At 39.8% G+C, this 13,791-nt stretch overlaps 1 protein-coding gene across 1 annotated transcript in view; it reads left to right on the top strand.

Annotated features, from left to right (window-relative positions):
* Positions 1-2,080: 2,080 nt before the first annotated feature.
* Positions 2,081-13,791, top strand: part of ZIM2 (zinc finger, imprinted 2) — a gene marked incomplete at its 5' end in the record, with an annotated part of 28,145 nt that continues 16,434 nt past the window's right edge. Inside the window, 3 exons of the mRNA XM_011997039.1 lie at positions 2,081-2,479; positions 4,377-4,670; positions 7,701-7,780. Coding sequence (XP_011852429.1) covers positions 2,081-2,479; positions 4,377-4,670; positions 7,701-7,780 — 773 coding nt within the window. The remainder of the gene's footprint in view (positions 2,480-4,376; positions 4,671-7,700; positions 7,781-13,791) is intronic.

Below are 13,791 nucleotides of genomic sequence, written 5' to 3'. Positions count from 1 at the left end.
AGGAGGAGGAGGAGGAGAAGGAGGAGGAGAAGAAGAAAGAGGTACTTTTAAGAAGGGGAGAATCCAGGTTCCTCCAGTGCATGGAAACTGGCATGTAGGAGGTTTCCACAGGCATAAGAGAACAAACTCTAAGAGGAATAAACAGAAAGAAATAGAAAAGAACACACACACATAAAAGACTTGCTGGCAGGTCATTTCCTGGTTCTGTAGTCTACACTGTTAACCTTTCAGTTCCTCTCTCACCTTTCTAAGGACAGTTTTCTTTAAATCAATGTAATAATAAATTTTGTCACGCTTTCAGCTCACCCTCACATAGTCACAACTTATTTATTTATTTATTATTTGAGACATAGTCTCACTCTGTTGCCCAGGCTGGAGCGCGGTGGCACGATCTCAGCTCACTGCAACTCCCACCTCCTGGGTTCAAGCCGTTCTCATGCCTCGGCCTCCTGAGTAGCTAGGTCTACAGGCGTGCGCCACCACACCCAGCTATTTTTTTTTAAAAATATTTTTAGTAGAGAGGGAGTTTCACCATGTTGATTAGGCTGGTCTCAAACTCTTGACCTCAGGTCATCTGCCTGCCTTGGCCTCCCATAGTGCTGGGATTACAGGTGTGAGCCACCATGCCTGGCCGAGCCGCTGTTCCCGGCCTCTTTAAATCAAAAGAGTAATAAATTTTGTCATGCCTTCAGCTCACCCTCACATAGTCACAGCTTAGTTTAATCTTTATGTAGACAAGACTCCTAAAATCTTAAAACAAAGATGGTGTGTTTGTCTGCTTGCTTTCTGATGATGCCCTACTCTGTAATGGAATAGCTTCTAATAAACTTGCCTTTTTCACCGTGCTCTGTGACTTGCCTTGAATTCCTTCCTGTGCGAGATCCAAGAACCCTCTTTTGGGATTTGGATCAAGACCCTTTTCTGGCAATGCTTTCATTTGCCTGCTCTTTGTCCCACTCATCCTGGGCATATGGTCAGCCTCCCTGCCCCTCACTGCCTGGGGGAACCTTTAGTGGACTCACTGAGCAAGCTCGCCTCACTTGCCCATGGGTGAGCAGCCAGATGGGAAGCTTTGCTTGGTCGTTCCTGGGCCTAGAGGACCGACCCGCTGTTCAGTGGGGATCAGCCTCCAGCTTTGAGGTTTGGGCATGAGTGGGACCATCCTGCAGCAGTGGCATCCAGCTTCGGGGGCTCCACTGTTCTGTCACTCCAGCCTGGGTGACAAAGCGAGACGTCATCTCTAACAAAGTTAAAAAAAAAAAAAAAAAGAAAAATTTGGAAGAAAATTCCACCAAGTTCCAAAAACCACAATTTAAATTTGCCATGTGTGCTGCGTACTGTCAAATCCACAAGAATGATGTGTAGGTACTGTACTAGGTAATGTAAGTAATCTAGAGATGAATTAAAGTATGCCTAAGCATGTGCATAGATTATATGCAAATACTATGCCATTTTACATGAGCCTTCAGTGTCCACAAAATTTGATATCCTGGAGGTCCTAAAACAAATTCCCCAGGAATACTGAGGGAAGCCTTACACACATACACATATACATTCCTTCTTCAGGTATAAAGAAACATTGGTGTGACACTTCAGATCAGTTACAGTGGTTACCTATGTTTTTGGGGTAAAATTTTGGTGAATGGTGCACATGTGGTGTGAGGAACGGTTTTCACTGACTACCACATATTTTCAAATTTTTGAAATTATCTAGTTTATTATTTTTTATTTTTTATTTAGTAAACACACTTATCCTCAAGTTCTAAGTAACATATTAACTCTCCAAAACTTACATAAGGTGTTAGTTTTTTTGTTGTTTTGTTTGTTTTTGTTTTTGTTTTTTTGAGACGGAGTCTTGCTCTGTCGCCCTGGCTGGAGTGCAATGGCGCCATCTCGGCTCACTGCAACCTCCGCCTCCCGGGTTCAAGCAATTCTCCTGCCTCAGCCTCTCCAGTAGCTGGGACTACAGGCGCCCACCACCAACAGAAGGCGTTAGTTTTAAGGAGGAAGGTCACAGGAGCGCCCTCCTTCGTCGCCGCCCTTCTCCTCGCGGTCCCAACCCCATCCTCGTGTCTCACAGGGCGCTTGGCTGCGAGCTGCTGCGGTTCCTCAGCCCCCTGCACCGCAGAGCGCACGCGCAAGCCGGCCACGGCGCATGCGCTGCTGGTTTTGGTCAGGGCGTGGAGACGTTCAGTCAGGCCAGGGCGTGAGGCATGCGAGGTGAGTTCACTGGGCCCCGGGGCAGGAGAGCGGCCGGCGCGCGGGCAGCCCAGCCAGCGGCCTGGGCGGGGCTCGAGCCCCAGTGGCCGTGAGGGCGCGAGAGGCATCCAGTGCAGGGCAACGCGCGGCTTCGTGAGGGAGACTCCGCGGCGGGTCCTACAGGGGCCTTGTGGAAAAGCCACTCCAGAGGCGAGGGCTGCGTCTGACTGCCCTAAAATCACTGCCCGTGCAGGGAGGGACCCAGGACGGCCCTGCGCTGGTGGGCCCGGAACTCACCCCAAGGCTGGAGGCTGAGGCCTGACAATCACTTGAGCCCAGGAGGCAGTGATTGCAGTGAGCCAAGATTGCGCCACTGCACTCCAGCCTGGGCGACTGAACGAGATTCTGCCTTCAAAAAAAAAAAAGAAAGAAAAGAAACACCCCAATGGAAAGAAGCACAAAGGACATGAACAATTTATAATTGGCTAGTAAATCCGAAACAAAGAGAAAGCCGTATTATTAATCAAAAGAAATGTAAAATTAAGGAATAAAATGATATATTTTTAAATCTGGCTAATTGACAACAGATTTTGAGGGATGATAATATTCTTGATTGGCGGAACCAGTTACATAATTTGCAGGGCCTAGTGCAAAATGAAAATGTGGAGCTCCTTGTCCAAAAAATTGTGAAAAATTTCAAGAGAGTGGCAGTAAAGCCTTAAACTAGGCCTGTGGGTTTTATGAGAATGGGGCCCTTGTGACTGACCTAATTACAGGCCCATGAAGATGGCACTATTGGCTTGTAAGGTGGACTGAGATGTAATCTTACACATTGAGTTTGGAAGAAGTTGGTAGAAGCCATTGAAAGGAAAATTTGGCAGATTGTGTCAAGAACTTTTAAAAACAGTTTATCCCTTTTGTCTGTGTAATTTGAGAACAAATACTTAGCTTCAGTGATGTTCATTATATTATGATTTATAATAATGGAAAACAAAAATAAATGCTTTCAAATGGAAAAACTGTTAAATTATAGAAGTAAAAGGTGTAAGTTTTAGTGGGGAGAAGAAAAGAAAAAAATGTTTCCCCCAAGTGGCATCTTTGTTCATGGTTTCTTAGAGTGAGTGTAGCCTTTATGGAAGGTATGTTTTATTTATCTGATTACAGAAGAAATGAAGGTTTGTTGTAGAACATCTTGAAGCCAGAAAATAGTTTTGACAGAGAAAGTACAAAATCACCTGTAAAAATTACTTATAATATTACTGTTCTTCCTTAACCCACTGGCGCAGTATTTTGTTTTACCGCCTTTTCTGTGCTTTATATGGTTAAGCGTATAGTGTTATGTACAGGTTTCCTTTTTCCACTGATACTATGACCTTGACGTTTTCCTACAACTGTAATACAGCTAAAAAATGTTTAGCGACATACACATACGGAAAAGAGCACAAACCACAAATACGTAGCTCAGTTTTCAGAAAGTGAATACACTGTGTCCAGATCATTGCTAGGTTTCCAGAAGCCCTCATGCCTGGTTCCAGTCATTACCACTCTTCCCCCTAACAGCAGCCACTATTCTGAATTCTAACACTTTAGGTTTATTTTGCCTGTTTTTGACCTTTATATAAATGGAATCATATAATATGGACCTTTTTTTTGAGTCTGGTTTCTTTCATTCAACAGCAACTTACATTCGTATTTTTTGTTTAGTATTCCAGTATACAAATATATCAGCCTACTGTGGCTCTATCTCCTTGCCAACACTTGGTATTGTCTGACTTTTTCATTTTGGACGTTTTGGAGGGTATGTAGTGTTACCCTATTGGGGTTTTAATTCCTATATCTCTGATAACTAATGAAGTTTAGCCTTGTTTTATGTTGATTGGCTATTTATAGCTGTTATCTTTTGTGTAATACTTGCTCAGATCACCTCCACTCCACTGTCTAATCATAACTCTGCAGGCTAGTTGTAAGTCTCTACATAATTTCTGCAGTTCCTGAGGTTTCTGTATCCTTTCAGCTGATACAACTCTGCCCACCATCTTCCACAGCATTGTGTACCAGAGCAGCCTGCCTTTAAGAGTAGCTCTGTCTTGTAAAGGGCCAAGGTGTAGAGATGCCGGATGTGACAGGAGTTTTGGATATCTTGAGGAATCCCTAAATCTTTTGTATGCGTGGTCAAGAGAAGAAACTAGAAACAGAGACACTGAAAGTTTCTCCTCAAAAGTTTGGGGATTTTCAGTACCTGTTAGTGAATAGGCCTTATCAAGCTGTGAGCCAAATCCAGGAGTTCTGCTTGCAATGGCTGCAGCTGGAGCTCCTCACTAAGGAGCAGATGATAGAGCAACTAGTGCTGGCACAGTTTCTGAGCATCCTGCCAGAGGAGATTCAGACATGGGTTAGGTCAAAACAGCCCAAGAACAGCAAAGAGGCAGGAACCATGGTGGCAAACTTTATTCAAGCATGTGAGAAGGAAGGTGAGAAGGAGGAAGCAACTGGCTGCTTCTGTTTATTGAATATCTGCTGTATGCCTGGCACATAACGGGAGCTGAATAGAAATTTGTTGAGTGAATGAATGAAATAATGCATTTTATACATTCAGTCTGATCTGCCTAATCTCATGTGAGATGAAAGAAATTTGGGGTTTGGGTAATTTTTAAATTTTTATTTTAAGTTCAGGGATGCATTTGCAGGTTTATTACATGGGTATATTGGATGATGCTGAAATTTGGGCTTCTAATGATTCTGTCACCCAAGTAGTGAACATAGTACTGGATAGGCAGTTTTTCAACCTTTGCCCTCCTTCATCCTTACCCCCTTTTGGAATTCTCCATGTTTATTGTTCCCATCTTAGTGTCCATGTATACCCAATGTTTAGCTCCCACTTAAAAGCGGAAACATGTAGTGTTTGGTTTTCTCTTTTTCTTTTTTTTTTTTTTTTTGAGATGGAGTCTTGCTCTGTCACCCAGGGTAGAGTGCAGTGGCACGATCTGAGCTCACTGCAACCTCCACCTCCCGGGTTCAAGCAATTCTCCTGCCTAAGCCTCCTGAGTAGCTGGAATTATAGGCGCCCGCCACCACACCTGGCTAATTTTTGTATTTTTAGTAGAGACAGAGTTTCACCATGTTGGCCAGGCTGGTCTTGAACTCCTGACCTTGTGATCCACCCACCTCGGCCTCCCAAAATGCTGGAATTATAGGCATGAACCACCGCAGATTCTGTATTAATTTGCTTAGGATAATGGCTTCGGCTGCAACCATGTTGCTGCAGAGGACATGATTTCATTCCTTTTTATGCCTGTGTGGGTTTGGTTTTTGCTTTTAACATTTACTATTTCTCTGAGTGTACCAGCTTTGTTCACCTTGCCTCACATTTCTTATCCAGTGTAAACCTTAGTTTCAACACAAAACAACACACACACACTACAAAAAAAATCTCCTGGGATTGCTTGTGGCATTAATATAGTAAGTATAAATTTGGGAAAATTGGTCTTTACATTATTTAGTCTTTCTATTCAAGAACAAGAATGATTAGCTAAATTTTAGATGCAAGGGGGCATAAAATGTGGGAGATACAAAGACTGGAAGTTCAACTTCTGCCAAAATTTGACTGGTATCTTAGAAACTCAAGTTATTAGATTAGAGCTAAGGAGGTATTTCTAGAATGAGAAAAGAAAGTCACTGGGTCTTTATAGTCCTTTGAAAAAAGTAATACTAACTAAAAGCAAAATATTGTTTGGGGCATATATATAGCAAGGGAAAAATGAATACAAACACCAGACCTCAGAGCATACTTATCTCTAGCGGGAAGGCTGGAGTATGGACATGAAAGAAGCACACAGGCAGATGTAAGTTATTGGGAATGTTCTAGTTTTGGGTTGGATAGTAAATTCACAGGCCTTAATTATACTTAAAAATAAAAACAAATGGATTTAAAATAATCACGAGGGCCATGCATGGCTCAATAAAGATAGCATATCATGAACTAAGGATTATGATTAATCCCATTCTGTGCTCCCACATTATTAAAAGAATTTTAAAAATGCTGACGGTGAACACTTGAGCACTTAGAATGTTTTAATGTATTATCACAGGTGTTCTTTCATGTTAATTCATTTTCTTCTATTAATAGTTCTGTGAAATAGGTATTACCTTCGTTTCATAGACCAGGAGCCAGAAGCATAAAGAGGTTGAGCAACTTGACCGTGGTTCCACAACTTATAATAATAATTGTCAGTCAGGATTCAGACTTAGGCTGCTGGCTCCAGCATCTGTACTCTTAATCGCAGTGTTACAGTGAGTGCCTCATATAGATATAGTGGATGTTGTCCCAGAGGCTAAAAACTTGGCCAGAGGCACTGGGTTATTGATGAAGCTAGAGTTCAGTGAGAAGGAAAGAGAGTTCCCTAGGGTACCAGAAATAAACAACAGATTAATGAAGGGTTTACCCAGAAAAGAGAATATATAGGCAAGGAAGGCCATCAAGGTTAAGGCTCCTGAGGGAACGTGGTGGTTGTCTTTTAGATCAATGAGTGAAAAATATGTAGGAAAGGCTTAATCATAAGAGCTGCCATTTACCAAACAAAATACCTGCTGTGTGCCTTACATATATAATGTTTAATTCTCACAAGAGCCCTTAGAGGTATAGTATACTCCCCTTATCTGAGGGGCATACATTCTAACACACTTGAAAGTGTGGATAGTATCAAACCCTATACATACTATGTCTTTTCCTCTGCATACATACTTATGATGAAGTTTACTAATTAGGCACAGTAAGATATTAACAACAACTAGTTATAAAATGGAACAATTATAACAGTAGGTTAGCATCACTACTTATGTGCTTTGGGGGCATTATTAAGTAAAATAAGGGCTACATGAACACAAGCACTGCGATACCATGACAGTTGATTTGATAACCAAGACAGCTAATAAGTGACTAACAGGTAGGTGGTGTATACAGAGTGGACACACTGAGGATTCATGTCCTAAGTGGGACAGAGCAGGAAAGTGTGAGATTGCATCACCAGAATGGCACACAATTTATAACATATGAATTATTTATTTCTGGAATTTTCCATTCAATATTTTTGACCCCCAATTGACCATGGGTAACTGAAACTGCAGAAAGCAAAACCTCAGATAAGTGGGGGCTACCGTATAGGTATTGTCATTATTTCTGCTTTACAGTTGAGAAATAGAGGTTCTGTGGTGATCTTGATTGGACAGTGAGGCCCGAAATGACTGATGTGGAGGGAACTTTCACTTTATTTGGAAGGCATGGGAGCCATTGAAGCATTTAGAGCTTGGAAATAACTAGAGCTCTTTTTTGGAACTTGTTATATTGAATTGAGAAATGATTTCTGTCTTTCTCACCGTAGGAACTCTAGAGCTGCTGTTCCTTCCCATGGCAGGACAGGGTGGCATGAGGGTGGCTGGCCACTGTGTCTGTCAGTGCTGCCAGACAGGACTCAATTTCATGGTTATTCCTCTCTCCCTTCTAGGTTTCCTTGCTCAGGACTCTGTCCCTGCAGAAAAGAGGAACACAGAGATGTTAGACAATCTGCCATCTGCTGGGTCCCAGGTGAGTCAGGCTTTCCTCTGACATGGTTATCAAATATGGGGATCTTATCTTCCTAATTTGTGGACTTCCTTATTTAATTGAACCTCATCCTCATTTCCACTCAGTTTTTATTTAAATATCACTTTACTGAGCCTTTTTTCTGACTAATCTAACATTTGCTTATGATTCTTTTTTTTCTTATTTCTCCAAGAAAAATCCTTCTGACTCTTTTATCCTCCTTCCTTGCTTTACTTTTCTCTGTTGTACTTATCACCAGCCCACATACTATTTATTTAATATTTTTCCTCTTTCCCTGTCTTTTGAATTGTTTACTTTTTTTAGTATTCTATTTTATTTAAAAAAAACCCTTACGTGGTTTGCGTTATTGTTGTACCCCTTTTTATATATGAGGGAGTGGAAGCAGAAAGGCTAGGTAATATGCTAAAGGTCACACAGCTGTTAAATAATACAATTGAGACATGAACCCAGGCAGTCTGGCTTTACAGTCCACATTCATAACCCCTTAGTTATTGCTGCCTAATGTAGTGCTGTTACTCCAACTTAGGCTGGCCAGATTAGCAAGTAAATATACACAATGCCCAAATTAAATTTGAGTTTTAGATAAACTATGAATAAATTTTTAGCATAAGTATAAATAAATTTTTAGCATAAGTATGAAGTTTGAATTTCAGATAAACAATTTTTTGCGTAAGTATGCAATGTTTAAGACATACTTATGTAAAAAACTGTTGTTTATCCAAACTCTTCCAAGCTAAAGGAGCATGTTGTAACCCAGTGCAACGAAGCTAGGAACCTTGAAAAAAGGTTAGAGGAATTGCTAACTATAATAACCAGTTTAGAGACAAACATAAATTACCTGATAGAGCTGAAAAACACAGCATGAGAACTTCATGAAGCATACATAAGTATCAGTAGCAAATCGATCAAGCAGAAGAAAGGATATCAGAGACTGGAGATCAACTTAATGAAATAAAGCATGAACACAAGATTAGAGAAAAAAGAATGAAAAGAAATGAACAAAGCCTCCAAGAAATATGGGACTATGTGAAAAGACCAAACCTACGTTTGATTGGTGTACCTGAAAGTGACGGGGAGAATAAACCAAGTTGGAAAACACTCTTCAGAATATTATCCAGGAGAACTTCCCCAACCTAGCAAGACAGACCAACATTCAAATTCAGGAAATACAGAGAACAGCACAAAGATACTCCTTGAGAAGAGCAACTCCAAGACGCATAATTGTCAGATTCACCGAAGTTGAAATGAAGGGAAAAATGTTAAGGGCAGCGAGAGAGAAAGGTCGGGTAACCCACAAAGGGAAACCCATCAGACTAACAGCAGATGTCTCTGCAGAAACCCTACAAGCCAGAAGAGAGTGGGGGGGTCAATATTCAACATTCTTAAGGAAAATAATTTAGAACTCAGGACTAAGAAACTCACTCAAAACCGCACGATATGGAAACTGAATAACCTGCTCCCGAATGACTCAGTAAATAACGAAATTAAGGCAGAAATAAATAAGTTCTTTGAAACCAATGAGAACAAAGACACAACGTACCAGAATCTCTGGGACACAGCTAAAGCAGTGTTTAGAGGGAAATTTATAGCACTAAATGCCTACAAGAGAAAGCAGGAAAGATCTAAAATTGACACCCTAACATCACAATTAAAAGACTGTCTCTTATACACATCTAGATGTGTATAAGAGACAGGCAGGAGGATCACTTGAACTGGGGAGGCGGAGGTTGTAGTGAGCCAAGATCACATTGCTACACTCCAGCCTGGGGGAGAGTGAGACTCCATGTCAAAAAAAAAAAAAAAAAAAGAAAAAAAAGATTTTTAATAGGCACTTAACAAAATCTGATCTTCATAAAACCCTATGATACAAAAAGTATGATGACCATTTATAGATCAAGGTCCAGATCAGAGATGTTACCTGTCTTGTCCAGTGCAATTAAATAACAGTACAGGCCGGGTGCATTGGCTCATACCTGTAACCCCAGCACTTTGGGAGGCCAAGGCGGGCGGATCACCTTAGGTCAGGAGTTCAAGACCAGCCTGGCCAACATGGTGAAACCCTGTCTCTACTAAAAATACAAATATTAGCTGGGCGTGGTGACACACACCTGTAATCCCAGCTACTTGGGAGTAGCACAAGAATTGCTTCAACCCAGGAGGTGGAGGTTGCAGGGAGCTGAGATTGCACCACTTCACTCCAGCCTGGGCGACAGAGGGAGACTCTATTTCAGAAAACAAACAAGAAAAAAAAGAAAAAAACAGTACAGTACTTGAACCCAGGTCTCTGAGCTGCCAGCCCAGTGCTCTTCCCACCCAACACACTATCCATGAAATTGTCAAAGATTTCAGAAAACTCAGCCCCTTAAAACTTACTGAAATTCAAATTTAACTGGGCATGCTGAATTTTATCTGGCCATCCTATTTCAACCAAATTTTTGGATTTGGAGATTTGAGACAATGGAGTCCACTGGGAAGCATGGATAGGCTAGAATACCCCAGAATTTTAAAAAAAGGAAAGATAATTATGTCCTACTATATATTTCCTCCAAAATAATGAATAGTATTTTAATGAAATCATCAAACATAAAACTGTTTTCTCGTTGTACAAGATTATACAAATGATTCTGGTAGTGTCATCATCTGTTTGTTTATTCACCAATGTCTACCGGTGTCAGGCTCCATTTGAGGGAAAAAAGAATGTTCTTAGAACCATATAGGAGGTGCCAGAAAGTCACAGAGCAATTGAAAAGGGGCTTTTCCTTGAAAGTCATGTCCTAGAACATGCATTCTTAAGGAGGAGGATATTGCCTTCAAGGGGAAGAAAATTGGTTCTTGGAGATGAACACATACTATTCTTCTTATGCATACAGCACAGGCATACATACAGTACATACACAGATACACAGTATATTTGCAATATTAAAATGTATAGGGTACCATGTGATTCCATTTTTATGAAATATCCAGAATCAGCAAATCTATGGAGACATAAGGTATGTTAGTGGTTGCCTAGGGCTTGGGGTAGGGAGTGGGAAGATATTGGAGGGAAATGGAGAGTGACTGCTAGAAGGTGTAGGGTTTCTTTTGGGGTGATGAAATGTTCTGAAACTTATTGGGGTGATGGTTGCACAACGCTGTGAATATGCTTAAAAACCCATTAAATTGCATACTTCAAATAGGTGACTTTTATAATACATAAATTAAATCTCAATAAAGCTGTTATTTAAAAAAAAGACATACGGCACCTGTGGCCCCAGTTCCACCAACTGAATTAGAATCTGTGTTTAACAAGATCCCCAGGCGATTTGTGTGCACATTAAAATTGGAAGCATCCAATAACTGTGTATGTGAATCAATGCTAATTTATAATTGTTTGAAAAAGTATATCCATATCAAGGACTGGAATGTACTTTGCAAAAATGAAAATAGTGTAAATGAAGACAACCCCTTCTACCCACACAAAGGGTGTGGCTTACTGTAGACCTTTAACAAATGGCAGCTCTTATAGGGACATGATACTGTTATGAGGTTTTCTAATTTTTTGGTTTCAAAAATGTTCTCCAGTGTTCTTGTTAAGTCATGTTTTAGAAACCTAAAAGACAATAATGAAATTAATATACTCTGCTTTCTTTAGAACCAGAAAAAATTCATGGGGATTGTGATTAGAAAAAGTGGTCTATAAAGATTACTGGGGTGGAGGGAGCGAGATAAGGAAGAAAGGTTGAGAAACAATGTTCTAGAATGTCTGCTCCTGAGAGTAGCCCTCTGTCCCTACCTTGTCTGTGCCAGGGATTCCAAGCAAAGATGCCCCTGAGGGACTACCAAAGGAATATAAATAAGGAACTGGTCTGGGTGGATTATGACAAACAAGGGAGTGCTTGTCCCATATGTAAGGGCAGCTGTGACTCAGCTTTTGCTGATGGTGCTATGTGAGAATGTGTACCCAGGTCCCCAGATTTTCTAATGTTTTTAATCAGAAGTCACAAAACCAGTTAATAATGACATTTCCTAATTTTTTGGTGTTGGCAGCTAATACAAATTTTTTAAAAAGAGTAGAAGGACCACACGAGCCAAATAAACCCATCTGAAGGAGCTGGGCAGCCAGTATGTGATCCCTAATTTAATCCAATGTTTGTTGATTTGCATAAAGTTTTAAAAAGTTTCAATTAAAACACAAAATATGTATATTAATAAAATGGCTATCATAGTCTTATATAATCTTATGATATCTGCCTTTTTATTTTTATAGTATCAAGCAATTTTATGTGTTTTATTGTAAAATTTTAGAGTGTAAGTGACTTTAGAGATAATGTAATGGGTCTCTTTATTTTAAAGATGAGACAATGAGAATCAAAGATTAATTAACCCGTACCTCACAACTAGCTAATAGCAGAACTCAAAACTCCTTATTCCAGTATAGGTTTGTTCCCATGATTTTCTCTAATAGTTACAGAGAATGAGATGGAAAAAAGAAAGGAGGGTCGATTGACAGTTTATAGTAGGAAAACAGTTGGGAACAGTAAGAGAGCAGTCTTAAAAATGCTCTGACTACCACATGACCACCATCGTTTAAAAAGGACGCTGTGACTGAGAAATCATGACCTACCATACAGTGATTCTTACTTGAAATAGATACCTTTTCTACAACTAAATTCAGTTGTCTTACAGTGAATCAGGTAACATTTCTCTTTTAACAATTTTTATATATAATAATATCGATTATCCATTCTATTCAAGGTATTATAGCATATTAACTGTATTAGTTAACTAAAATAAAGCACAAGAAAAATGATTATGAAAAACTGAGACTGCTGTCTATTCTAAATATTTTGAGTCACAGACTCCTTTGAGAAACTTGGAATTTTTATCTTCCAGAAAGGTGCACATGTAACTACAAAGCTCAGCCTTAGGAATCCTTGATTGCCAGGTTAAGACCTCAGCCTAACAATGTACCTTTGGTTTTGAATCATTTTTTTCATTGCCAAAGTATAACTGGAAACAAACAGAAAACTCATTAACTGCTATAACATTTTGAGCAAAATGGCTAGTAAGTTTTAATTTTCAATTTTTGTCGTTAACTGTTTATGAAAACTGTTACTGGATTAGCATATTTGAGTGGGGAGATCCTGTGCATTTTCTTATACGTGTTACAATTTTCTAGTTGGTAGATATTCATATTTGCTAAGGAAAGTAAGTATCCTATTGCCTCAGGATAATGTTAGATTTGAAGAGGTCAGTCTTATCTTTTTTTTTTTTTTCACTTTTATTTTAGAATCAGGGCACACATGTGCAGGTTTGTTACAAAGGTGTATTACACAATGCTAAGATTTGGAGCATGAATGAATATGTCACTCAGGTACTAAGCATGGTACCCAATAAATGGCTTTTTCCAACCCTTACTCCCCTCCCTTCCTGCCTCCTCTTGTATTCCCTAGTGTCTGTTGTCCCATTTTTTTTAGGACAATAATTAACTATTTTTAGTATTTTTAGTATTTTAATATTACCTAAAATATTCTTAAAAATTAAGTAGAGTTTTTTACAGCTTTGACCTTTCAAATATTTCACATTCAAATTTGTTGGCAATTCTTTCTTTTTTTTTAATTATACTTTAAGTTCTAGGGTACATGTGCACAACATGCAGGTTTGTTCCATATGTATACATGTGCCATGTTGGTGTGCTGCACCCATTAACTCATCATTTATATTAGGTATATCTCCTAATGCTATCCCTCCCCTCTACCCCCACCCCACAACAGGCCCCAGTGTGTCATGTTCCCCTTTCTGTGTCCAAGTGTTCTCATTGTTCAATTCCCACCTATGAGTGAGAACATGCGGTGTTTTTTGTCCTTATAATAGTTTGCTGAGAATGATGGTTTCCAGCTTCATCCATGTCCCTACAAAGGACATGAACTCATCCTTTCTTATGGCTGCATAGTATTCCATGGTGTATATGTGCCACATTTTCTTAATCCAGTCTATCATTGATGGACATT

Source organism: Mandrillus leucophaeus, unplaced genomic scaffold (genome assembly GCF_000951045.1).
Source record: "Mandrillus leucophaeus isolate KB7577 unplaced genomic scaffold, Mleu.le_1.0 Scaffold53, whole genome shotgun sequence".
NCBI classification, from domain to species: domain Eukaryota; kingdom Metazoa; phylum Chordata; class Mammalia; order Primates; family Cercopithecidae; genus Mandrillus; species Mandrillus leucophaeus.
This window is presented reverse-complemented; position numbering and strand designations above follow the sequence as displayed.